Source organism: Urocampus carinirostris, chromosome 11 (assembly GCF_059441175.1).
Source record: "Urocampus carinirostris isolate Australia breed hairy pipefish chromosome 11, RoL_Ucar_1.0, whole genome shotgun sequence".
In the NCBI taxonomy this organism is placed as follows: Eukaryota; Metazoa; Chordata; class Actinopteri; order Syngnathiformes; family Syngnathidae; genus Urocampus; species Urocampus carinirostris.
The window spans coordinates 5,745,973-5,771,141 of NC_142359.1; the positions used below are offsets into that span (position 1 = coordinate 5,745,973).

Here is a 25,169-nt window from a genome sequence, read left to right on the forward strand (position 1 = left end):
AATGGTGCAACTTCCGCCTCCCTCCACGATGGGCGTGACCTTCTCCGGCAGCCAATCGGAGGGCAAAGAAAAGACGACGGCGGTTTTGATCGTCGGGACCCCGAACGGGGACTCGGCCGTGAGCTCTTCCGACCTGCCCTCGTCCTATCACGACTACGAAACCTATATCGAAGACGGACTGATCTGCCTCAAACACAAAGTTCGCAACTTGGAGAAAAAGAAGGTAGGATGAGGAAAATGTGGAAAGGTGGTCGATGAGTTTTTTTGTTTTTTGTTTTTCGGACTCCCTTGCTGTAGCTGAAACTGGAACACTATAAAAGATGCCTGGATTTGGGCGAGGCCTTGAACAAGGACCAAAAGGTGAGCCCATCTTTTCCATATACCTGTACGGGTGCTTGATATCCTTGAAAAGGCTTGAATTTTATGTGGGTTTTTTTAAAGTCAGGAAAATTGCTTGAAATTTGGGTGAATTGCTTAAAATTGTTGCCATTGTTATTTTTTCTTAGCAGTCTGAGACCACGCGATAAATGAAGACATTTTGCGTGGAAATGACCCCCACACGCTCGCTCTCTGTCATGGTGTTGTCACGTCAACCGCCCCTTACTCGTCGCACCCAAGAGGACACCTTTATTTAGAAAACTGGCTCTTTTGGTTCAGCTCACTGAGAAGGCACTTTTCGTCTCTCAAACGGCTCCTCAGATTTATTTTTTATTATAATTATATTATCAATAATAATCGAACATTATCCATTTTTTTCCTGAGGCTATCCAGAAAAATGCATGTAAAATAAATTAAAATATTTACAGATCTACCAAAGTTTTTGCAAAATAATAAAACTAGTGTAGCTTTTGACACACTGGCCAGATTTGAAGTCAAACACAGCATCCCTGAAAATGCAAACATATTCTAACCCATTTAGACACTGATCTTCTGAAAAACACACAAAAAAATGATAAATTAAAATTGGTAAAACAAAAAACAGTTATTAAGATAAAAATATTGAACGCAATCTGCTTCAGAGCAATCAAAAGCCTTAAAATGAGTCAAAATTTAGCTCCATTTTGGGTTTTTTTTGTACATGAATTCAATTACTACCCAACTCTTATAGAGCACATTCTCTTTGTGAACAAGTGTGACGTAGCCAAGCTGCGCGAGTATTGTTGAGGCAGAATTCATGTCAGTTTATAGCAGCTTATTGACACAAAAAGATCAAATAATTGCAAACATATATACAAAAATGACTGTTTTGAGCTCAATCTGGCAAAAATATACACAAAAAATGACTATAGATAGGAACAGCTCAAAGTATGTGCTAGCAGCAAGATGGCGACAAGGGCTGCACAATCAACAGAAATCTAATGGATACCAGGATTAGGTTAAATGAAAAAAAGGAGAGATAAAAAAGGAAAACAAAACAATGCAGCGTTTGAAATACCCCACTGCCTTGAAATTGTTCAGTCCGTTTAATTCCTAGAACTGCTCTGGAGCCAGGGTCCGGGTGAAACTGGGCCAAATCCGGTTTTCCACAAGAGAACCTCTAATAAAAAAACTACTGCTACTCTACTGTTGTTGAAATATATTTTTAATTTTTCTACAAAAAATAAAATCTATGAAAAAACATTAATAATGAATGTGAAACTATAAATTAATTACTGTGAAGAAGTATAAATTAATCCGTAATTTGCATTTACATTAAAGGGGCATCGTGTATTGTTTAACCTCTAGATGTTGCTGTATTGTGCAGTGCTAATTGGAATCTGAACTATGGAGGCTCCAAGTGACCAAAATGCACAATTATACCTCCCATTTACTTGCCAAGCCTTTCAATGGTTTTGCAGCAAGATGGCGAGCAATTAGCTCATGGCCCTAATAGCGACTTCATCAAAGTCTCTTGGAGCAGGACGTATATCGGCACCACCCCAAAACATACACTAGAGAGCAGAGAGAGTCGAAATGAGAGGGGAAGCACGTCGTTTATTTCATCCAAACATTCAGTCGTGTCCCAAAGTTTGTTTGGGCGACAGTGGCATTTAGCGCTTGATTAGAGTCGCCCCGACCCAGTAAAATTCTTATTGGTTAAGCAAATAGTTGGAGACGTCCTGACCCGGCCAAAGTCCTGTCAGTCACGTACCTTCCAAATGCTTCTACTTTCCACAATAAGTCAACAAAACAAATGTTCTTTTGGTCAGTGCTGGATTTCTTTCTCAGAAGATACTGGAAGAATTGACAAATTGGCCTTGAACGTGGCCATGAAAAATGTGTCTGAACCCTGAATTTGAAGTCCGTGGAGCTCCCATGACTAGGTGTTGTTTTTTTCTTTCTTCAGGCTGCTACCGACAATTATGAGCAAGTGGTGCATCACCTGGAGTTGGCCAAGGAGCTCCACAAAACCCTAAACGGCTTGACGCAAAACGTAAGTTCCGTCCGCCTGCCTTTGGGGACCGGAGAGTAAACTCTTTTTCGACCCTCCACCACGACGCAGCTGCTGAAGTCGCAGAAGAAGGCGGTCGAGAAGGAACGGGCGGTCAGGATGGAGGCGGAAAGGAAGCGGCTAAGCACCGTGCTCCAGGTCCAGCGCCTCCTGGCGAGTCTACAACAGGTCCAGGTTCGGAAAGACCTGCTCCACGGTCTCAACCAGGCGCCCTACCTGCCCGTGCACAGCCTCGACAGTTTGAGCCGGCTGGCCGCTTTGCTCGAGGAGGGGCAGGACCACGCACTCAGGTTTAGAGGGAATAAAATGCCGTATTGTCGTTAGAGGTTTAAGATCAGGCCTGAGAAAAATGCAATCCGACCGGACCCAGGTCCACAGGTATTAAAGCCAGAGTCTTGAGGTGGCCAGACTTCCTAATACCAAACAGGGAGGAAATGGTTACAGATGCTGCAAGTCCTATGGGTAGGGTTGACTCGGCCAAGGATCAAACCCGTGACCTCTTAAGCGCAGGGCAGGCCCTCAACCTTAACTCCACTGAGCTGGTCCAATCACCAGAAGAGAGGCGATTCATGATAACCAAATAAAGCCTGTCTTTTGGAAGCTATCGTGGAGCAGCCAGAGCAATATACCCCAAAATATGTAAACAAGATTATTACTTAGACGTATTACTTTCGCCCGTCCCCGTCGCGATGATGCACGTGTTTATCTCAAAATGCACGCTACCAGACGGAATGTTTTGTCCTCTTTCGGCTCCCAATTTCCAAGAACTGAGGTAGGCTCGACCGCTTGTTCCCCACCAAGAAGACTTGGCAAAGAAGAACGGCATTCCTTGGCAGCCCAAGGCGATCATTAATAACAATCGTTGACATTTACACTTGGGAGAAACAAGCCAGGAATTTCCCTTTTTATATCCTAATGCGTTCTCCTTATGTCGAGCAGACTCCAACAAACCAAATCTAATTCAAACAAGATTTACATCTTTCTATTTCTTTATCTGCAGAGGTTATAATAACCGTCAATTTTAAAGAGTAGACGGGAAATTTAAAGCCCCTCTGTCATTTTGACCAGAAACGATCGCAGCGGGGAATCGTTAAGAATCTAGCACAGCACTTGGACTGAGAGAGAGGCAGTGACAGAGAAAAACAATGACTGCCTGTTAAATGCTTTTTATTTGATCGTTTTAGTTTCCACAAGTATACAACATATATTCATTTTTACAAGAAAAGAGAACCCGAACGTAATGATTGACATTGCAGGCCCAACTCCTTTCTGCATTTGGGTCCGGTCGGGCTCAGGCTTAAGATCTTACCTCTGATTGACAAACTACCATTTATAAGTTTATGGGCGCCCAGACAATTTTGCAGTTTCCGTGAGAAGTCACACTTTTATTTAACTGAGTCGCAAAATAAATGGAAAGTATAGTCAAGACATTGAGAAGATTAGATAGATACTTAATTCCAGGGTTGGGTAGGGTTACTTTAACTGGATTACCTTAAATTACTTTTGGATGACTCCAATACCAAATATGCTAATAAAAGACAAAAGAAACTAAATATGAATAAAATGACTCAATTTTGTGCAGGCTTGGGGAGTAACGGAACACATGGGACGGCAAAAATGATGTCGGCAAGCTGTTTGGATATATTCTCATTTTGTTTCTGTCACATTTTATGTTAGTTTTGACGGAGATCAAAGAGATCAAAGCCAGGAGAGAAAGCTTACCACGTGTTGTGAGTCATCATTTTATTCATAATTAGTTTCTTTTGTCTTTTATTAGCATATTTGGTATTGGAGTCATCCAAAAGTCATTGAAAGTAATCCAGTTAAAGTAACCCTACCCAACCCTGGTCGCATTTTATGTTCGTTTTGCAAGAGATCAAAGCCAGGAGAGAAGGCTTACCACGTGTTGTGAGTCATCATTTTATTCATAATTAGTTTCTTTGGTCTTTTATTAGCATATTTGGTATAGGAGTAATCCAAAAGTAATTAAAAGGAATCCAGTTAAAGTAACCCTACCCAACCCTGCTTAATTCATCCCTGTGGGGAAATTCACACTTCCAGCAGTATCCTTGTGTTGATAAATAAAATAATAAAAGATATAGATTACAAAAATACCCAATATGTGTTGATATAAAGTATTTAAATAGTGCTACGGAAAATACACACTGTAATAGAAATAGGGTAATATGCAAATGTGGGGATGGGGTTTAATGTGGGCTTTTACTCCCCCGGGTGGAGTTAAAGAGCCTCATGGCATCATGTGATTAGAATTTTATTACTTGTTTGAAAAAAAAAAAATGATTTTCTCTAAACTTTGCTTTCGTCAAAGAAGCCCACTAAAACCCCCGGACATTTTCAGCTAAACAATGTATTTTTATTACTTTCATGTTCTGTTCATCGAAAAGGAATGCTGTTTTCCTTCAAAGGAACTTTCTAAGCAACCCTAAACTTTTGAATGGTAGTATATTTTGGTATTCTTCGAGTAGATCAAAGTTTTGCTTTTGTTTTACTCGTGTTGAAGTTTAGAGCAGCAGACGGAGCAAGCGTCCGGGATCTACATGGACCTCCTGGAGGGAGAAGACAAAGCGGTGGCCGGATCAACGTGTACGTGCGATGGAAATGACTCCGGAGCTCCGATATTGACATTTTATTTCTGTTTTTCAGTCAAATTGCTTAAAGAACAACTCGGCAAGTTACTGAGCTGCAAGTACTTCTCTTGTCTTTCCTCCAAACCGATTCCTGGTACGTTGAAATGCTTTTGCTATGTTAGGGAATAAATGTTATAATGTGTCGTTTACCAAATTGTTCAAATTACCGTAAATTCCGGACTATAAGCCGCTACTTTTTCCCCCAAATGTTCAGCCCTGCGGCTTATTCAGTGAAGCGGCCGATTTATGAAATTTTTCTAAAGGTAAGATTTAGACCGGTGGAATAAGTGCGCCGAGGTAGACTGCATCCTCATAGTTTACGTTCGAATTGTACGTATGACAAAGGTTCTTTCCTATGAGGAAGACGCCCTTGATGGCGACAGTTGTAAGGAGAAAGATGAGGACGGTTTACAGTGAATTTCGCAATTGCGGCACGGCTTTTCCATGTATAATATGTATTTGCAACTGTATATTTTTGTCATGTATTTATTTTAGAGACTTGGTGTGATGTTTTCTACCGTCGAATCAAAAAGAAGGGGCGGAGCAGACGCGGGCTGACGGGAAGTGGGGTGAAGCTGAGTTAAATCTGTTTGTTGTTACAGCGGACAATAATGGATATTTATTTTTCCCACCCTTAACTTTGGAAATATTCATTTTTTTCATTGGATTACTTTTAACAGGACCCGGACTTTAAAGGTCTGCGTTAAATTGTAACTACCGGTATCATTTTCTGTTCATGTTGCCGACTGCGGTGATTGCATTGTGTACTATATCTGTAGTCACGATCGCGGCACCTCAAGCCAGATTCGGGATAAACTTGTGACTGTGTTACTTCTTTCAATGTGGGCTCATGCGGCCTATATAGAGGTGCGGCTTGTGTAAGGACAAAACCAGTAAAGCCTGTAATATGTAGTGCGTGCGGCTTAGGATCAGGTGCGTTCTATAGTCCGGATTTTACGGTAGTTATCTGACTCCATTAACCAAAAACAACATGCATTCTGTCCTAACAATTCGTGCTCGTTTCTTTTTGCGGAAAGACTGACAAGGGACCGGCATTTTCACACGAGGGGCAGATTTAATTTCTTGAATAATTTAACTAGGTGAACTCCATCGAATTAGTGTCTCTCGAGTCTCCCTCGATCTTCTGAAGTTCTCCCGGCCCACGGCTTTTTCCTCCCATGGGCGGGCCAGACTCCCCACGTGGGCTCCACCTCGTCTCCTCGATGTCTGAACCCCGAACTTTTATCAAATCAGTGCCTGGCGTCTGGCCTTCTCCGTCAGAGTCCTGTTATCAACAGAACTAAGCAAAACATTCGCATTCGGAACGGCGTGACCTGTCATTGAACTTAAGCCTTCTCTGTGAACATCTTCATTGCATTCAATAGATGTAATTTGTATTTGATCGTACAAATTCCCTTGTGGTCAAATGTATAAAATCCTTCACTATGAAGATTTTCTGACATGTTTTTTTTTTTCCCCTTTGGTAGCGAAATCCAAGTTGAAGCACTCGCAAGATTTAACAGTGGTAAGGATTCATCCCGAATACTGCTTTTTAAAAAGTCCCAATTAAGTTTTATAGTCAAATTTGAAAATTCCTGAATTAAAGCGTTATTTGGCTTTAAAATGTCCTAAATTTCGAAAGTTTGAAAATTGTGAACCAATACGACTGATATTTGTTTGGACTATTTGACCAACACTTAGATTTTTCGTTTTTGTCTTTTATGATAAAATATTGTATAGTCTTGTACACTATTTTCTATTTGTCTAAAATGCCAATATCTGAATAAAGAAATACATTAAAAATTAAAAAAAAAACACTGATTCATTTATTAAAATAATCGTGAGTTGCAACCAATGTTCCCTGTAATTTTCCACAAGTCTGAGCGTTCACACAAAGTCGGTGAGCAACGCTTGAAACAACAGTGAGCAACAGCAATCCCAAGTGTGGCAACTAAATCAATATCGAACATGTCCAAAACTTGACATCAAGTTACATTTTGCCGAGTTTCCGGCAATGCAAAATCATTTTTCACTTTTAAATGAATTGACTCATGAACTATTAGTACTAAAGGTTGTTCGGCCTACTAACGTCATTTCTTCTTACAATTCTTTCACAAGATTTACATTTCTTTTTTTTTTCCTGGTATCTTTTGTCTACAAACATTTTTAGGGGGTTATTTAGTCGCCGGCGACTTTAATCGGGCATGTTTATGGACTGTACTTCCCAAATCCAGTCAATACGTGGACTGAGCAATTAGTCGGTTGCACAATACAGAACTGTATTTAATTACATTTCTTTAGGGGGAGTACAATGTTGGCAACAAGATTGACTTGATTGGAAATTATTTGAATGCAACACAAACTTTTTCTTTCCTTTTTTTAATTCCTTTAAAAACATGTCGTTGTGTTTATTTTTTCCGAGCTGTTCCTTTTTTTTTTCTTTTTTTTTTTTTCTCTATTACCTTCTTTCGTTTCTTCTGGCTTTTTTCTGAATATTTCCTGCTCTTTTTTTTCTCTAACTTTTCACTAGTTTCACATTTTGGTATATTTTTATTTTTTGCTCTATTTCCCCCCCTTCCTTTAAGTCATTTTGTGTATAATTTTACTTAATATTTGGTCATGTTGGGATTAAAGAAGAAAAACAACCTGAAGAGCCGGTTCTTTTTAGTGAGTCGAGCCGAAAAAGCCGGTTCTCGAAAAACTCTACTGACTTTACTCAACTTTGTTCTACTTCGACCTTGACTTCAAAATACCGCATTTGGAACACAGTGTCAGGGGAACCCCTGTATTTTTACCTTCATGCACTGTTCCTTTGACTTAATTGGCTTCTTAATTAGCAATTTCGAGCCCTGATTTTTGTGAGCTGGCTAGATTTTCTTGTGCGCGGAAAAGCTCAGGGCAGTGCGCAATTGCGCATACACGCAGCTTGGTTGCAACCCTTCTTTGAGCTCTATAATTCCATGGTTTTATTTTTCCACTGCTGAGACTTTTTTTTTTTTTTTTTGTCCACTTAGAAATGTAATGACGATTTGAGGGTCGGAAGGGCGGATGAGCCTCTGGACTGGTGGGATCTGGAGTCTTCAGATGGCGGCATCTTGCGTCAAGCTGCTTTCATGCCTAAAGGACAAAAGACAGCCAAAAGACCAGCAACTGCGAAGGTCAGCTAATGAACTTAAGATAAAGCTAACCGGATGCAACTTTACATGACCACATCGCTAAAACGTTTCATTTGTTTGCAGGCAATCCAGAGGAAAGCTAAGCGAGTGCAAAATGTGAGTACCATAATTTCCGGTGCGCCTTTTGTATACCACAAAATACGGTGTACAAGAGTGGAAACAGGGTTGGGTAGGTTTACTTTAACTGGATTACTTTCAATTACCGTATTTTCCGCACTATAAGGCGCACCTAAAAGCCTTTATTTTTTTCAAAAGCTGACCATGCGCCTTATAATACAGTGCGCCTTATTTATGGATCAATATTAATTCGCAAAGTCTTCCAACTAACTTGCAGCCGCCGACTCGATTTTCCCCCGAAGGCCAAGTAGTCCGCGGTGTATGCTGGGATTTATTTACCGGCGTTTCATTGGCTAACCAATGTGTCAATCATCATTTGAATGGATCACTATTGGCTAAAGTTATTCGGAGGTCAAGGGGAGGATCCTTTTTATCATTTACAGGCTGGCATTGACTTGAACGGCAAAACAAAGCCTGCAATTGGCCAAAAAAGACGTGTCAATCATCAGTTGAATCGATCACTATTGGCTAAAGTTATTCGGAGGTCAAGGGGCGGATCCTTTTTATCATTTACAAGCTGGTATTGGCTTAAACGGCAAAACAAAGCCTGCAATTGGCCGAAAAAGATGAATGAGTATAGCACGTGGCTGACGGCATACAGAAAGCATTTTTTTACTATTTTGTATTTGTAAATATTTTATTTGTCCTGAATTTACTAAACTCACGGATATAAGAGGACCAAGGCTGCACATTATTATGAACACAACGACTTCGGTGAGCTACTCCGGCTATATATATTATCCCTGTATCTTGTTTCAGACTGAACTCGATGTTTCTGTGATAAGCGGTGCAGATAATGGATGGAATGGAGTGTCTATTTTTAAATTAAACTCAATTCCAAGTGTATATTGTCATATATACAGTAAAGTTGCGAGCGAAAAAGAAAATAGAAACTAAGGAATGGTTGGCATTTCTTGAATCCCAAGACTTTGATGGAACGATGCATTTGAGTGACATCGTACGGACACCGCATCCGCACGTGTTCTCGACACGTATTTGCGTCTTTGCAAGCTTTGGGAATGTTAAGGGGGTAATCAGTTGGACTGAACTATCTGACTGTTTTGTCGACGTTCCCATTGTAGCGCCTTATAATCCGGTGCGTCTTATGTATGTCAAAAATAGGACCAAAAACTATTTTTTTGGGTTGCGCCTTATAGTGCGGAAAATACGGTACTTTTGGATTACTCCAATGCCAAATATGCTAATAAAAGACAAAAGAAACTAAATATAAAAATGTTTTTCTCCAGTCTTTAACATTTTGGCCCTGGTACCATAACTGACTAAAAATAGTGTGATAATAACTCACGGTTAGATTTCGGCACCCTCACTGCCGCGACCCGGGTTCTATTCCCTTTGCATGCAATGTGATTGTGGTCAGCAACATCGTTGCACTAATATATATACAGTAAGTGTATAAAATGGGCAATGGTTATACACAAACACGTCCAGTAGAACTTACTATAGTAAATGTCATTCACCCTATAGTCCAGTACGTCTTATATATAAAATGCATCTTCTAGTACACATGTGTCAAACTCACGGCCCGAGGGCCACATCCGGCCCGGCGTACAATCATATCCGGCCCGTGAAATCCTTTGATATACATCTACTATAATGGCCCGGGTCTATGAAACCCTGATAACTTTCGAATTATACTCGGATACTATAAACCACAATGGCCGAGAAAAGTATGTTAACTGACATTGCCGGTAAACCCGTGTGTCTTATTTGTGGAGATTTTGTGGCCGTAATTAAAATTTTTTATGTAAAACAGCATTACAAGACAACTTAAGAGTAAGCTGAAAAACCTTGAATCCAGAGAAAAGATACAGAAAGTTGAAGAGTTCAAGAAGAATATGAAGATGTTTTTCACTAAAGCAAATTCCCAAAGTGAAAAGCACAAATTTTATTTATATTTTCAGTTTTTTCATATTTTCATTTAGTTATTTTTATGGAGAGCACCGTTTTTTAATACTTTTCATGTTTAAGTTTGATTATTCTAGAATAATATTTCCGACTGTTTTAAATTCATATTTATTTGTATTTATTTTTAAAAAGGAAAGTGTATTCAATAAATATCCAGGTGTGGTTTGACTTCTGGCCCTCTGTATATTGAGTTTCACACCCCTGTTCCAGTATAACTATGGTACATTTTTTTCCGGAAACAGGAGAAAAAAAAGTTAAACACTACGCCCGGTCGGCAGGACGTTGTGCAGCTTCTACCTGAAGAGAAGTTCGACACCCCGACTTTGCCCAAAGACCCCGCGAAAAGGAAAAAACACTTAGAAGAATTCATGGCCAAAATTCACGGCACCTTCAACTTTATGCAGGTGGGTTTTAGCCATCGGACCCGAAACGAGCGTCGACGGATTCTGCTTTAAGTTTTGACAATCGTGTCCAGGATTCTCTTCTAGATGTCGCGTCCTCCCCGAGGAATGGACGCCCCGGCTCTCAAAGGGGGTCGTTCGATTTGTCATCACCTCTGGGTAAGGAATTCAGAATGATGTCCACGATAGTCTCCAAGTGCCAATGGAATTCCTAGCTCTTTTGGTAGTTTATTAATTGCAATTCTAAACTAGAAAATGGGAAAGGAAAATGGCTATTAAACCAATGTCATTGTCTTGGAGATGTTGTTCTGTATTTAAAGGAACGGTGTAGATTTGAAGACTAGATTGTGTAGTGCCACTGAAAATGATCGCTAGAAAGCACAGAGAAGAATACAAACTGCAGAAACCCAGTGACCAAACCGCACCGTATATTTTTTCGCCCATCACTTCTGGCAATGGATATATCGTCCAGGATCTTCACATGTCCCTCGTTAGGAAATAAACTATGAAAAAATGTATCGTTTACCAAATTGTTCGAATTAGTTATCTGACTTCATTCACCTAACAATGCATGCTCATTTCTTTTTGTGAAAAGACTGACAAGAGACCGGCATTTCCACGCGGGGGCAGATTTAATTCTTAAATAACAAACTAAGTGAATTCCATCGAATTAGCTGAATTAGTGTCGCTCAAGTCTTCGTCGAGCCTCTTCTCTCGTTTTTCCCTCTCGTTCTCCGATCTTCTGAAGTTCTCCCTTAATTTATCTAATTATAACTTATTCTAATTTTAGTATAAATTAAGTCTTTTCGCTAAATGAGTGATCTCCTATATTAAAGAATATTTTTTGATTTCTCTGGACAAGAAAAATATAAAATAATAAAAAATCCTTTAAATTAGCAAAATTACAAAATTCTTACCATAAACTAATTTAAAGACATTTTCCCAGGGGAATTTTTTTTTTTTAAAATTATAGTAAAAATGACAAGTCCGATGGCAGATCTTTTAGTTTGAAGGATCATTTTTTTATGACTCTTTTTTTTTTTCTAGAATATTAATTTAAAATATGACAAAAAGTAGAGCAAATTGGCAGTGGGGCGGTGCCAAAATTTTCCTCAATAAAAATGTTTTTTTTATTTCTATCATTACTTTCTCAAAACTGAATGAATTCAGTTTTGTAATATTGAGTCTAGTACAATATTTTTTTGTCATAATGCAATTTGCAAGGTTTGGGTTACGGTAGCAGCAATTATTCTAGCACCTTCTAGGGCAGGGGTGTCAAACAGGTGGCCCGCGGGCCGGATCAGGCCTGCTAAGAGATTGAATCCGGCCCGCGAGACAATGCTCAGTGAAGCGAAAGAGAAAAACGAGCTGCAGGTTGAAATATGTACACTTGATGTTGCCAAATCCAGGTACCTCTCACAAACGATGTACTCATATTTCTTTCTCTTTCTCTCTCTTTCTTTGTTCCTCTATGTCTCTTTCTCTCTCTGTCTTTTACCTTCTTTTGCTTTCTCTTCATTATTTTCTCTTTCTCACATTCTCTTCTCTTTCTCTCTTTCTCTTTGGATTTCTTTCTTTTTCTCTTTCTTCCTCCTCTCATTATTTCTCTATCTCTTCTGATTATCACCTTCTCTCTCTCCCTCCCTTTTTCTCTCACTCACTCTCTATTTTACCCTCTGTCTCTCTTTTTCTCTGTTCCTCTTTGTCTCTCTTTTTAACCTTTGCTTTCCCTTCCTTTTTTTCCTTTTCCCTCACGCTCTCTCGCTTACCTCTTCTCACTTTCTCCCCATCTCATTTTCTCTCATTTTTCTCTTTCTGTTGCTCTTTGTATATCTTTTATCTTTTTTTTTCCCCTCCCTCACTATTTCTTTTTATCTTTTGTTTCTCACATTACATTTCTTTCTTTGTCCCACCCCATCTCTTTTTCTCTTATTTATTTCTCTCTTTCTTTTGCTCTAATCTCGTCCGGCCCCCGAGAGAATGTTTGTTCTATCGTGTGTGTGGGATTTTTCACCACTTGGAAGTTCTAAGTCAGGGGTGTCAAACTCATTTGAACTCAGGGGCCACACAATAAAACAAACATTGTCAGGGGCCGGACTAGTAGATTAAAGGGATAAAGAAATAAGTGAAAGAGAGAGGGCAGGACCAAGAAAGGAGAGAGGGGGTTGGGGGCGTGAGAAACAAAATATTAAAAGTTGTGAGAGAGGGGGAAAAGAAAGGAAGAGGAAGAAAGAAATCCAAAGAGAAATAGAAAGACAGAAGGAGAGAAAAGAGCGCAAAGGGTAGGAAGATGGAAAAGGAAAAAAAGGAAGTTGGAGCAAAAGAGGTTAAAAGAGACAAAGAGCAACAAAGGAAGAGAAAAAGAGACAGAGTGGGAGAAAATTGGTGGAAAAGAGAGAGAGAAATAAATACAAGTACAGTGTCTTTGTGAGAGGCACCTGGCTTTGGCAACATCAAGTGGACATATTTCAACCTGCAGCTTGTTTTTCTCTTGCACTTCTCTGGGTGTTGTCTCGCGGGCCGGATTCAATCCCTTAGCGGACCCGATCTGGCTCGCGGGCCGCCTGTTGACACCTGTGTTCTAAATAATACCCACTGTCCCTTTTTTTTTTTTAATACCACATATTAAGCGTGGATTGGAGTTGCGTTCTAACATTGATATTGATACAGATTGTTATAAAATAACATGGTCAACAAGGAGAGATCATTTAATAATGATCAATGAGGTCATTTTCTTATTTTTTTTCTTAAAAAAAAATACTTTTCGATGGAGAATCGTACGCCTTCTTTCAGCTGCCTTGAACGTAAATAAGATGTTAAAACGGAATTGCTCCTTTTAGTGTTTGAGAGCATCATTTCCCATTACACCCCCCCTCAAATATTGACTACTGTATCATCATTTCTTCTAACAGCTGTCAGCAACTCGAGTGACCCCCTCCCAAAAGAAATGCATGTAAGCTCGCATTTTGTCTTCACACACTAACACTATACAATCATACTGCATCCTTTTTACAGGGTTCTTGCGGGTGCTTGAAATCCTTGAAAATGCATGAATTGAGATATTAAGAATTGGAAAAGTGCTTCAAATGTTTGGGTAAAGTGCTTGTAAATGATCCCCGTAGGGAAATTCACACTTCCAGCACTATCCTTGAGTTGAAAAATAAAATAATAAAGCTATAGAATACAAAAATACCCAATAGTACGTTTTGCTATAGAGCATTTCAATAGTGCTACGGAAAATACACAGGGCGATATGCAAATTTGGGCTTTTACTCCCCCGGGTGGAGTTAAAGAGCCTCATGGCATGAGGAAGAAATGATCTCCTCAGTCTGTCCCAACGGTTCTCAACAAGTCTGCATAAAAATGACTGACACTGCTCTCTGGTGGTTTTATATGCTATTGCATTTCTTCCCTCGTCATTAACGGCAGCTAGCATTAGTTTGTATAGAATTCTATCAAGTGCAGCACGGCGGCGCAGTGGTTACCGCGTGTGTGGCACAGTTCTGAGGTCACGGGTTCAAATCCAGCTACCGGACTTCCTGTGTGGAGTTTGTATGTTCTCCCCGTGCTTGCGTGGGTTTCCTCCGAGCACTCCGATTTCCTCCCACTTTCCAAAAACATGCATGTTAGGTGAATTGGCCGGTCCAAATGGTCCCTAGGTGTGGATTGGCTGGCAACCAGTTCAGGGTGTCCCTTGCCCACTGTCCGAAGATAGCTGGGATGGGCTCCAGCCCCCTCGCAACCCTACTGAGGATAAGCGGTGCAGATAATGGATGGATATCCCATCAAGTGTCACTGCCCCCTATGGGACAGGGCTCTATGTAACGTGTATTAGGATGGACATTTATTATGGGCTATGCAAAATATCGAGGTAGCTTTTCCCAGTGTTAAATTGTAATGGGAATAATGTTCTGCAACCTGAAAATTGAAGCTACATATTATGTCATTGATACCCAACCCCTAGAACGAGCGAGATTGTCTCAAAAACAAATATATTTGCGATTTACCCATGATCTTAAAATCATATGTCTTGATGCAAGATTAAAATTGTTGTATGTAAATCAGATACAGTTGTGGATCTGCTAAATAGAATAGAATATACCTTTTGTCATTGTTACAACATGGGATATATTGTGACAACGAAATTGGACGTGGCACTCCAGGTCCACATTTTACAGTGAGGATATAAGGAAAACAAAGAGATGAAGGAACAAAGAAGATGTTTGTACTGTCCTTGTTGTATAGGCTGTTTTCCTCCGGAGGGAGGGGGTGAGGGACATAGATGGCCGGATCCAACTAGATGTTTGATCTTACTGTACACACGGTCCAGTGTTTTTTTTTCCCTAATTGCTCAGTCCACGTATTGACTGGATTTGGGAAGTACAGTCCATAAACATGCCCGATTAAAGTCGCCGGCGACGATAAAAGCTCCGTTGGGGTGTGCAAGCTGCTGTTTATTGATAGCAGCAGGCAGGAGATTTAGCGCTATGCTAACGTTAGCATCCGGTGGAACGTAAACAGCAAGCACAATGACCACAGTTAGCTCTCTCGGTGCAAGTCATACCAAGTTTCTTCTTTTAATGTTACTGGAGAAATTGGCCTTAAGTCCTAAAAAGGTGCTTGAATTTGGCCATTAAAGGTGTGCGTACTGTGTTTTAAGATTTTTCTGGTGTTAATAAGTTTTTTTTTCACCATTTAAACAAATATTTGATTGGATTCATTGAGAGGTTATGTGAAAATTCTGTCTCTGCAGTATGTTCAAAAAAGGCGTGTTGGGCAAATGTGTCCTGTGGTCCTTTTGAACTGCGTCTTGTCTTGTACCTCAGAAATATGCCCAAATGAGAAAATATGCCAATTTTTCTATGTTGCATGTATGTTTTGTTTCACTCAAGGCTAAACATCAACCTTCCTTTTCGTCATCATCCTTCCGATCTCCTCTTTCTTCCACTCAGTCGCTTTACTTCCACATCCTCTCACATTTAGTGACCCTATAACTAGGGTTTGCGAGACCTTTAGATCTCCCGCCCCCCCTTTCTTTGCCTTGCTGTTTCTTAGGGAGTAGAGATGGAGGGAGCGTGGAAATTGGGGATTTTAGTCGCCTCTTACGACACGCAGCGGACCACGGTGGGAGAATTTTCACACCTCCCAAGAGGGAGAGGGCCCCCAGTGTTCATTTTACTTCTGAAAAGTGATGGGTCCCAACAGAGATCTATGGCTTCCCAAAATGTAGTGTGCTCCGTGCCCTTACAAACTGTCGTATTTTCCCCTTACAAAATACAACAAAAATATTATTATTTTTTTTCAAACATCTTTATTTATGTAGTTTAACATGTTATATTGTACACGTGTTTCCTTATATCATATATATTGTTAATGAACATTTTGTTGTGAGACACTGAGTTGCTCGACATGAATGAGGTTTATTATAAAAAAGCTTGGACGTTCACTGTAGAAGGAAAAAATACATGCAAATAGAATTAAATAGAATAATACATATTCTTATTCAAATTATGAATTCATTTTCTGCATTAAAATATTGTTGGTAATATACTGATTAAAAGGGATCACCACAAACCTGTCTTTTTTTTCCTTTAATACTTCCTTTTTTTTCTTAACTTCTTTATACAACATCATCATTCGTAATATAATGCATCAAAGCAAGTGAGCCGTTTGAGAGACGGCTCTTTAATGAGTTGGGCCGAAAAAGCCGGTTCTCTAAAAAGAGACGGACTTTCACTACACAACTCGAGATCGGCGTGCAGACGAAAACTCGAACCGCGAGACCAAAACAACAATGGCGGATCTGCCTGACAAAGTTTGGAGTGCGGTAAATCTTTGTTAAAAAATGATAATGACAATTTCGTGTCAAAAAAGTTGCGTACCGGGGACGCACGTTGATTTGACACGATGCGTCCCCAGCAAAAATAATGCGTCTGGGACGCGGGCAAACAAGAACACTGGGCCCCTCACCACAGGACCAAGGGATTTTCTAAGGGATGGGCAGGGCACCTGTATGATGCGGCAGGGGTAAACCAGCGAAAGCTGTCGGGCTCTGCTGTTGAACAGAACAGTGTGTTGTGTCACCCTGACCCGAGTGACATGGCCACTTTCTGGTGTCCCATTTCATCTGGAGGGACGAAAGCATGACCAACTTGGGTGCCGAGATGCTTCTCTTGTTTGGGTTTTTGGGCAATTGGGTTGGCCATGGTCCCCAAAAATGTTGTGTGTGTTTTTTGCTACTTTTTCCCTTTTTTTCTTTTCTTTTTTGTATGTGTTTGTCTTGCTGTCGGTCACCCCTCTCGAGGGATATGACCAAAGTAGATAGATGGATAGAATGTATGTTTTGCACCTCCAGTCCACCCCACTGCCTAACAGACTCCTGGAATGCAATACTGGACAGAGCAACGCCGATGATTGCCTCCAAAACTTTGGACCGCTTGACCTTTCCTCAAATGTAAGATCCTGCACGACAGTTTGGCTGCATCTTCTATTGAAATGGCAACTTTTAGTATTTTTATTTCCACAGGAGCCTCTGCATTTGACTGAGCCGAAGACATTTTCTTCCCCGTTGTTCGGCACGCCCAAGTCTGCAGTCTCCGTCAGTGTGAGTTCATATCAAAGAAATGCCGCTAATCCATTTGCTCCGCTTTTAATATGTGCTTCTTTCCTAAATTCCAAGAAGCAGTCCTGTGAATGTGTTTTTGTGGCTCCGAAGGCACCGGCCGCCGAAGCGGGCAAAATGTCCCCCTGTAACGGGGTAACGCGCGGCATCTCCATTCCCTCACCGAAACCCTCGTTTCCAACGCCGCCTGCGAGGCAAACCGTCACCTCCGTGCAGTTTCACGAGATCCCATCGGTAAGTCTTTCAACTATTTCTTGAGCGGGAACATTTCTTTGCTGGTTTATCCAGGGATGTGATTTTTAGTCGGAATTCCGACTTTTTCACTTGCGTAGCAAACAAATCAGACTGTCTCACTCTTTCCTTTATTGCTCTGGCGCACCCTGGTGGCCGTTAGAAAAATTGCATAAATTGGCCATAAATTGGCCACATCCTTGCACAAGCTGCAGGGTCTGAACTGCATTTGAACTGACCTTGCAGTATTTACAAAAAAAATCAGGTATGTGGGCAAATTATTTTGTTATTTAAATCTTCTAAAGATGTTAAATTATTAATTTAAGCATGGTTTTGGACAAGTAAATTGCTTAAAACCCAGGAGCTTCGGGGGGGCATCGCCCCCCCCCCACTGGGCTCTGCCCTGGGCCCCCAAACCCCCGGCTAGGTTTCAGACTTTTTCTCCTCACCTCAATCACATCCCTGTTTATCGTTTCCTTTTCGATCATGTTGCAAAAGACATCACATGGCAAAATGAACAAATCACCCGAAGTTGAAGCCAAAGTCTTACCTGTCCACAAAACGTTTATCAATCACATAAACAAATTATGAAAAACTTTATTCGAACATCAAAATAAAAACAGAACAAAAACAATAACTCAACAACAAAATAACGTTACATAATATGTTCGAAAAAGGGCAGTAAGAAGCAGATGCTTATATTCCCTACTCCTACATCTTCCCTATTAAATACACCAATGATAATAACAATAGTAACAGGGTTGGGTAAAGTTACTTTAACTGGATTACTTTCAATTACTTTTGGATTACTCCAATACCAAATATGCTAATAAAAGAAACTAAATATGAATAAAATGACTAAATTTTGTGCAGGCTTGGGGAGTAACGGAATACATGGAGCGAGCTGTTTGGATTTATTTTCATTTTGTTTCTGTTGCATTTTATGTTAGTTTTTCCCGGAGATCAAAGCCAGTAAAGAAAGCTTACCACGTGTTGTGAGTCATCATTTTATTCATATTTAGTTTCTTTTGTCTTTTTTTTAGCATATTTGGTATTGGAGTCATCCAAAAGTAATTGAAAGTAATCCAGTTAAAGTAACCCTACCCAACCCTGAATAGTAATAATATTAATAATAACAGTTATGATATAAGAATAGCAACAATAACAACAAAGTTAACCATAGCTGTAAACGCAGTATTTCCAATCTCTGGACATGAACCAAAGAGGGCGTTACGAGAGCCGTACAAGACCAAGTGAGAGCTTATAGCCCCCGCCCCAAACTTCCATTTTGGGCTTTTTTTTTGCAGCTTCGATGATGACCTCTGCAATTTTGGTCGTGGTGTTGCCAGAATCAGCTGCTGTCACGTAGACATCAAAATGGAAAATCCGATCCGGCGTTTCAGTCTAATGCAAAATGCGTTCTTCTTGCAGGCCTTCAACCGGGACGACAAGTTCAGCAATTCCAGCACACAAACGCCTCCCGAGTTTGCACCTTGCGAAGACGGATCGCACGCATCCGGTACGCCGATGCTGCCCTGTAAAAAAGAAACTAAAACCGCGTTCGCACCGTTTGTTTTCGTTTATTGCACATACCTTTTTTGATGAGTCTAGAGTTTAGAACAATCGAAATCAGGAGAGGAGACATCAATGGGTTTTGAACTTGCAAGGATAACAGGGGGAAGGCCAAACCTCAGATAAGAAATTGCAAAACATTCCCCTGCACCCTTTTTACTAAACCTCCAAGGTCACAGGTGTCAAACATGCGGCTTGTAGGCCGGATCAGGCTTGCCAAGGGATTGAATCCGACCTGCGAGACGACACCCAAAAAAGCACAAGGGAAAAATGAGCTGCAGTTTGAAATGTGTCCACTTGATGTTGACAAGGCGAGGCTCCACTCGCAAAGCAACTGGGGCTATATTACTTTCATATTTCTTTGTTTTTCCCTTTTTCTTTTCTCTCTCTTCTTCTCTTTTACTCTCTTGTTCTCGCTCTCTCATTCTGTCTCTTTCCAATTCTCTAGTTCTCACTCTCCTTCTCTTTTTCGCTTAAGTTCTGTCTTTGTCCATTTTTTTTTTAAGTCTTCTCTCTGACTCAGTCTCTTTTCAATCTATTAGTCTGGCTTCCGTGAGTCTGTTTTTCTACCATGTGGCCCCAAAGCTAAAGAGTTTGACACCTCTGTCCTAGTTTAGAAAAGCAAATCTGCTGTATAGGGTGTAAAAATCGGTTAGGGGGAAGAATGTAAACAGTACATAATAGTCAAAGCACAAATTAACATCAAGCAATAGTAGTCAGAATAACGAACTGGCATCTTATGCGATCTGCTTTTTGTGGATGTCTAATCTTAAAAACAGAATAATATAGCTATTTTTAATGCAAATATTTCAAACATTTTTTTCAGCATTTTATTTACTTTTTACCCCGGTCTTTAACAAGAATTCAATCGTACTTACCGTAAATTCCGGACTATAGAGGGCACCTGACTATAAGCCGCACCCACCACATTTCGGGAGGAAAACCGATTTTGTACATACACAAGCCGCACCTGTATATTAGCCGCATGCGCCCACATTAAAAAATGGAACACAAACACGAAATCTTTTTTGGTTTGAACAATTTTATTGACACTACTAACGGCAACTAAACAATGAGAGGTTTGAACAATTTTTCTCGACAATCTTAACGGCAATTAAGCATATTTACACAGCACAGTCCAAAAATAACAGCCGGCATAATGAATGGAAAATGATACCGGTACTTAAGGTTTGATGCAGACCTGCTGAGTCCGGTTGCCCGTTAAGAGTAATCCAAGGAAAAAAGTGTATATTTGCAAAGGTAAGGGTGGGAAAAATATATATCCACTATTGTCCGCCGCGTCCACAAACACGTCTCACCTTTACTCCACTTCCCGTCAGCCCGCGTTTGCCCCGCCCCTTCTTTCTCATTTGCTCATGCAATACGTATCAGAATAAGTTTCTAAAATAAATGCATTACAAAAATATACAAATGCATATTATATATGGTTACACATATTTACAAAGAAAGACGGTACACCGAGAGAGTTTTCAAAGCTTTAATAATACTATTATAACTTTCATCCCAAACCGTGCCTGTGAAGGGTAGCAAAAGGCTACTAGCAACACAGTAAACGGATCTGTTAAAAAAACATACCGTACATGAAGAAACCACGGTAAACCGTCCTCATCTCTTCCACCTTATAACTGACGTCTTCAAAGTCGTCTTCCTTCAGTATGGGAAAGAGACTTTGTCGTATAGACGTCGTCCCACGCTCCCTTATCCCAAAACACGCTAGCAACACCCCCGCAAAGTAAAATTTACGTGCAGTAGCTCTGTTTCCTTCTTTATCGGACTGCTCGATTGAGTTTAGCTTGAAAGTTGCATCGTGTGCCTTTCTTTTTGCAATTTGCATGATGAGGATATGTCTACGCTAATTTAATTTGTGCACAAGCTAAGAAGTTGCAGTCTTCCTCGGCGCATAAATTCCACCGGTCTAAATCTTACCTTTTGTACTCAAGCGCCGCTGGCGGCCGTTAGAAAAATGACATAAATTGGCCGCATCACTGAATAAGCCGCAGGGTTGAAAGTTTGGGGAAAAAGTAGCGGCTTATAGTCCGGAAATTACGGGACAAATGTGTGCCTTCACAATTTTTTTCTGCTATGCAGAATATTATATTTTGCGATTCAGAAATATTTTGGTGTTTTTATATTCAGGTTTTTTTACCTGTAAAATCAAAACTGCTAAAAATATTTAGTAAAGCTTTTTTCAATAAGTACTTCTATCGCTTTAGGAAAATTTGATACGAACACATGGTATTTGTTTGGCAGGCAGCACATGCATTTTCCAGAATCATTTCAAGGACTACTGCCCTGTCTTAGATGCTCCAAGAGTAAGTAAATCTCGAAGAGATCATAGTTGAACATTACTTGTATACACAATGTTCACCTAATTGGATTTTGGAGAAATATAAAACCTCCGTTTCTGTGTGTTTGCAGTACTCTGGATCACAACACGTGTGTGCATGTGGAGGGCAGCAGCATCATCTTGGTGGTAAGGTTTTTTTTCTTTCCTTCCCTTTTGTGCCCAACCCTTATCCCCAGTCTCAATACGAACTAGGGCTCCTACTAAAGACTATTTTTCTCTGAAACTCGTGAGAAAAAGTTAGCGGACAGCAGCATAAAGTTGCCTGCCCCATTTTTCACAACTTGAAACACAATAAGACGACTCATCTAAAAAAAAAAAACATTGTTGCAAAGTATTAATCACTGATAATCAGAATATATAACAGAACAACACTTTAAAATTAAGTTTGTTAAAAATCTACTTATAACATTCATTGCATGTACATGACATCGCTGTTTTCCATCCGTATGTACCTGTACAGTGGAACCTCGGTTCTCGACCATAATCCGTTCGAGAACCGATTTGTTCAATCACCGAAATCATTTTTCTCATTAGAAATGATGTAAATCGTTTTAATTCGTTCCAACACCCTGAATGTTTACCACGAATGTTTAACGTAAACATGAAGCTAACCCAGGCTAATCGTACGTTCGCGTTATCGTAATCTTCCGTACGAAAGGTTACGCTAACATGAACGTGTAAGAATAAAAAAATCAGGTCGTTTACAAGTCATTTAGCACCACAAGTGCCTAGCGCTTCATTAGAAAGGGGGCTCAGTTCCAACACCCTGAATGTTTACCTGAATGTTCAACGTAATCATAAAGCTAATCGTACGTTCGCGTTATCGTAATCTTCCGTCCGAAAGATAATGGCGGCGCCCTCTGGCTGCGGCTGCACCGACTCGCTACAACGGGTCAGGTGTAACGACATTTCGTTCTGTGTACATTGTTACAAAGAATGACAATACAAAGGAAATTATTATTATTATTATTATTATTATGCTAACGCGAACGTGTAAAAAAAAAAAAAAAGATAAAGAAAAGAATTATGAATAGGATTTCTTACCTTTGTGGTGGTCAGCAGAAGGCGCTTGCTGTATTCCCTAGCAAGATCGGAAACTCGCACACCTCTTTCATATTTAGTTATTATGTCTTTCTTAAAGGCAATAGTTGTACGAACAACTTTTCTTTTTTCACCTGTCCTGCTTGCACCGACCTTCTTCGGAGGCATAGTTAGGGGCTAAAACACTCCGTTCACTGATATTAAAAGCGAAAGCAAAGAGGCAAGTGCGCATGTGATAACAGTTGGTCGCGAGGGGTGGGGGCGATCTACACCCGTACGCCGCTCAGCATCAAACCCTAGCGTACGCACTCACGCATTACCGGCGTTCGAACTCCGAATTTTTGACCCAACAGCGAAGCAAGAATTTCTCAATTTTTGGTCGAACTCCGATTTGTTCGAACTGAGAGGCGTTCGAAAACCAAGTTTCCACTGTATTTACTCATCTTCATTCGTGCAATGTTTGCGTCGTCTGCTACAAGCCACGTGAACTCCTCTTTCCACGATGCTTTTAATGTACACTTACGTTTTGGAGCGTCATCAATTTTGTTAGCTTCTTTTGAATATTTCTTCTGGGGCTGAGGTTTTGGCTCGATTCCTGGTAAGGATATGTCCCGAGTGTGCTCAGTGGTCAACTGCCAAGTCTGTAACGAAAATACTTAACAATTCACAACTATGTTGGAAAAAACGTGTCTGGCGACAATAGTTGACAACGGAATTTATCGTCGACTATTTCTATTACGGGCAGCACGGCGGCACAGTGGTTAACGCGTGTGCAGGCACAGTTCTAAGGTCTTGGGAACATCTTGTGTGGGTTCAAATCCAGCTACCGGACTTCCTGTGCGGAGTTTGTATGTTCTCCCCGTGCTTGCGTGGGTTCCCTCCAGGCACTCCGGTTTCCTCCCACATTCCAAAGACATGCATTTCAGGTGGATTGGCCGGTCCAAATTGTCCCTAGGTGTCAATGAGTGAGTTGTCTGTCCCTGTGTGCCCTGCGATTGGCTGGCAACCAGTTCAGGGTGTCCCCTGCTCACTGCCCGATGATTGCTGGGATGGGCTTCAGCACCCCCTGTGACCCTACTGAGGATAAGCGGTGCAGCTAAAGAGATGAGATTTCTATTACCAATATTTTCACCCACAACATCGGCAAATCGTTGCAGCCCAAATACTAACGTTGAAATATTTTTCTGTCTCCGCCTCAGCCTGGCGCGAGTCGTCCCGAGTCAGCAGCCCAGAGCGCGCCGACGAATTCACGATGGTGGATTCCGGCCACGGCGATTCCCTAGCCGTCTCCATGGTGGACGTCTCCCACAGCCCCCAATCCCACCACCATCACGGTTCTCTCCTCCCCATGCAACTCTACCCGCTGTCCCAACCGCTCCGGGTGGCGTTCACCGCCTCCCGCACCGTTAACTTCGCACCGGGAAACCTGGACCAACCCATCGTTTTCGATCAGTTGCACAGCAACCTCGGAGAGATGTTCGACACCCACATCGGCCGCTTTACCTGCCCCGTCAACGGGGTTTATGTCTTCATGTTCCACATCCTTAAGTTGGCCATCAACGTGCCGCTTTACATCAACCTCATGTGCAACGAGGAGGTGACGGTGTCTGCGTACGCCAACGACGGAGCGCCGGACCACGAGACGGCGAGCAACCACGCTATTTTACCTCTCTTTCAAGGAGATCAGGTGTGGCTCAGGTTGCATCGCGGCGCCATTTATGGGAGCACCTGGAAGTACAGCACCTTTTCCGGCTTTCTGCTTTACCAGGACTGAGCGTTGAGCAACGGCAGATTTTTTTCCCCTCACACTGCAAAAATATTACGGATTGCACACCTTCAAAGGCACTTTAAACCAGTAAAATTCAGATTTACTGTCCTCTGTACAACGTAATGACGATATCTGCAGCAATAAAGGGTGCACTATCAAACTTGCTTTGATGGAAGGCATACTGCCTTGGTGGTGGGTATGGTGATGAACACAAATGGCCGGTATGTTTGGCTAATAGCCAAACTCAAAAGGTCTGTTTGGTCTATTCACACGGCTTAATAAAGCATCAGCAGTGATATTTGTGTTGTTTATTTTATTTAGAGGCTGTTTATATTGTCATAATTATGTTTTGATTTTAAACTTTGTTATAAGGGTCAAACTTCATACTAGGTTCCATTTCAACATGGTAACCTTTACTCTAAAAAAATGTATATATTCAATGTTTTCAACATGTCATCTGAAACGGGGAATTAAATACTACAAGTGATGTACTCAGGCGGCACAGTGGTTAGTGTGTGTGCGCAACAGTTCTGAGGTCATGAGATCGAACCTGCTGTGCGGAGTTTACATGTTCTCCCCGTGCTTGCGTGGGTTACCTCAAGGGCACTCTGGTGTCCTCCCATGTTCAAAAACATGCATGTCGGGTTAATTGGTCTGTTTAAATTGTCCCTAGCGAGTGAGTTGTCTGTCCCTGTGTTCCCTGCGATTGGCTGGCAACCAGTTCAGGGTGTCCCCTGGCCACTGCCCGAGGATAGCTGGGATGGGCTCCAGCCCTTGCGCAACCCTACTCGGGATAAGTAGTGCAGATAATGGATGAAGAAATGTAGCTCAGGATAGAATTTTGAAACATTTTTTGAATTACTTCACA

At 41.0% G+C, this 25,169-nt stretch overlaps 1 protein-coding gene across 4 annotated transcripts; it reads left to right on the top strand.

Annotated features, from left to right (window-relative positions):
- Nucleotides 1-24,597, top strand: caprin2 (caprin family member 2). Of its 4 annotated transcripts, none has more exons than XM_088348286.1 (19): nucleotides 1-223; nucleotides 298-360; nucleotides 2,327-2,413; nucleotides 2,483-2,721; nucleotides 4,953-5,035; nucleotides 5,096-5,173; nucleotides 6,567-6,604; nucleotides 8,094-8,237; nucleotides 8,319-8,351; nucleotides 10,541-10,702; nucleotides 10,774-10,858; nucleotides 13,612-13,652; nucleotides 17,055-17,153; nucleotides 17,226-17,303; nucleotides 17,379-17,555; nucleotides 18,984-19,071; nucleotides 21,396-21,457; nucleotides 21,564-21,618; nucleotides 23,733-24,597. In XM_088348286.1, exons 1-19 carry the CDS (start codon nucleotides 2-4, stop codon nucleotides 24,305-24,307), a joined length of 2,409 nt encoding a protein of 802 aa, XP_088204412.1. In that variant the 5' UTR covers nucleotide 1; the 3' UTR covers nucleotides 24,308-24,597. The 4 variants fall into 4 exon arrangements, with proteins under 4 accessions (XP_088204412.1, XP_088204413.1, XP_088204414.1 ...); XM_088348287.1 differs by having other exon boundaries at nucleotides 17,382-17,555; XM_088348288.1 differs by having other exon boundaries at nucleotides 17,385-17,555.
- The last annotated feature ends 572 nt before the right edge of the window (nucleotides 24,598-25,169 follow it).

Excerpts from the sequence above, each read along its gene's own strand:
- caprin2 (XM_088348286.1), top strand. The coding sequence starts at position 2 with ATGGTGCAACTTCCGCCTCCCTCCACGATGGGCGTGACCTTCTCCGGC. Across the intron at positions 224-297 it reads GCAACTTGGAGAAAAAGAAG|CTGAAACTGGAACACTATAA; the intron begins GTAGGATGAGGA and ends CCCTTGCTGTAG. Across the intron at positions 17,556-18,983 it reads AGTTTCACGAGATCCCATCG|GCCTTCAACCGGGACGACAA; the intron begins GTAAGTCTTTCA and ends TTCTTCTTGCAG.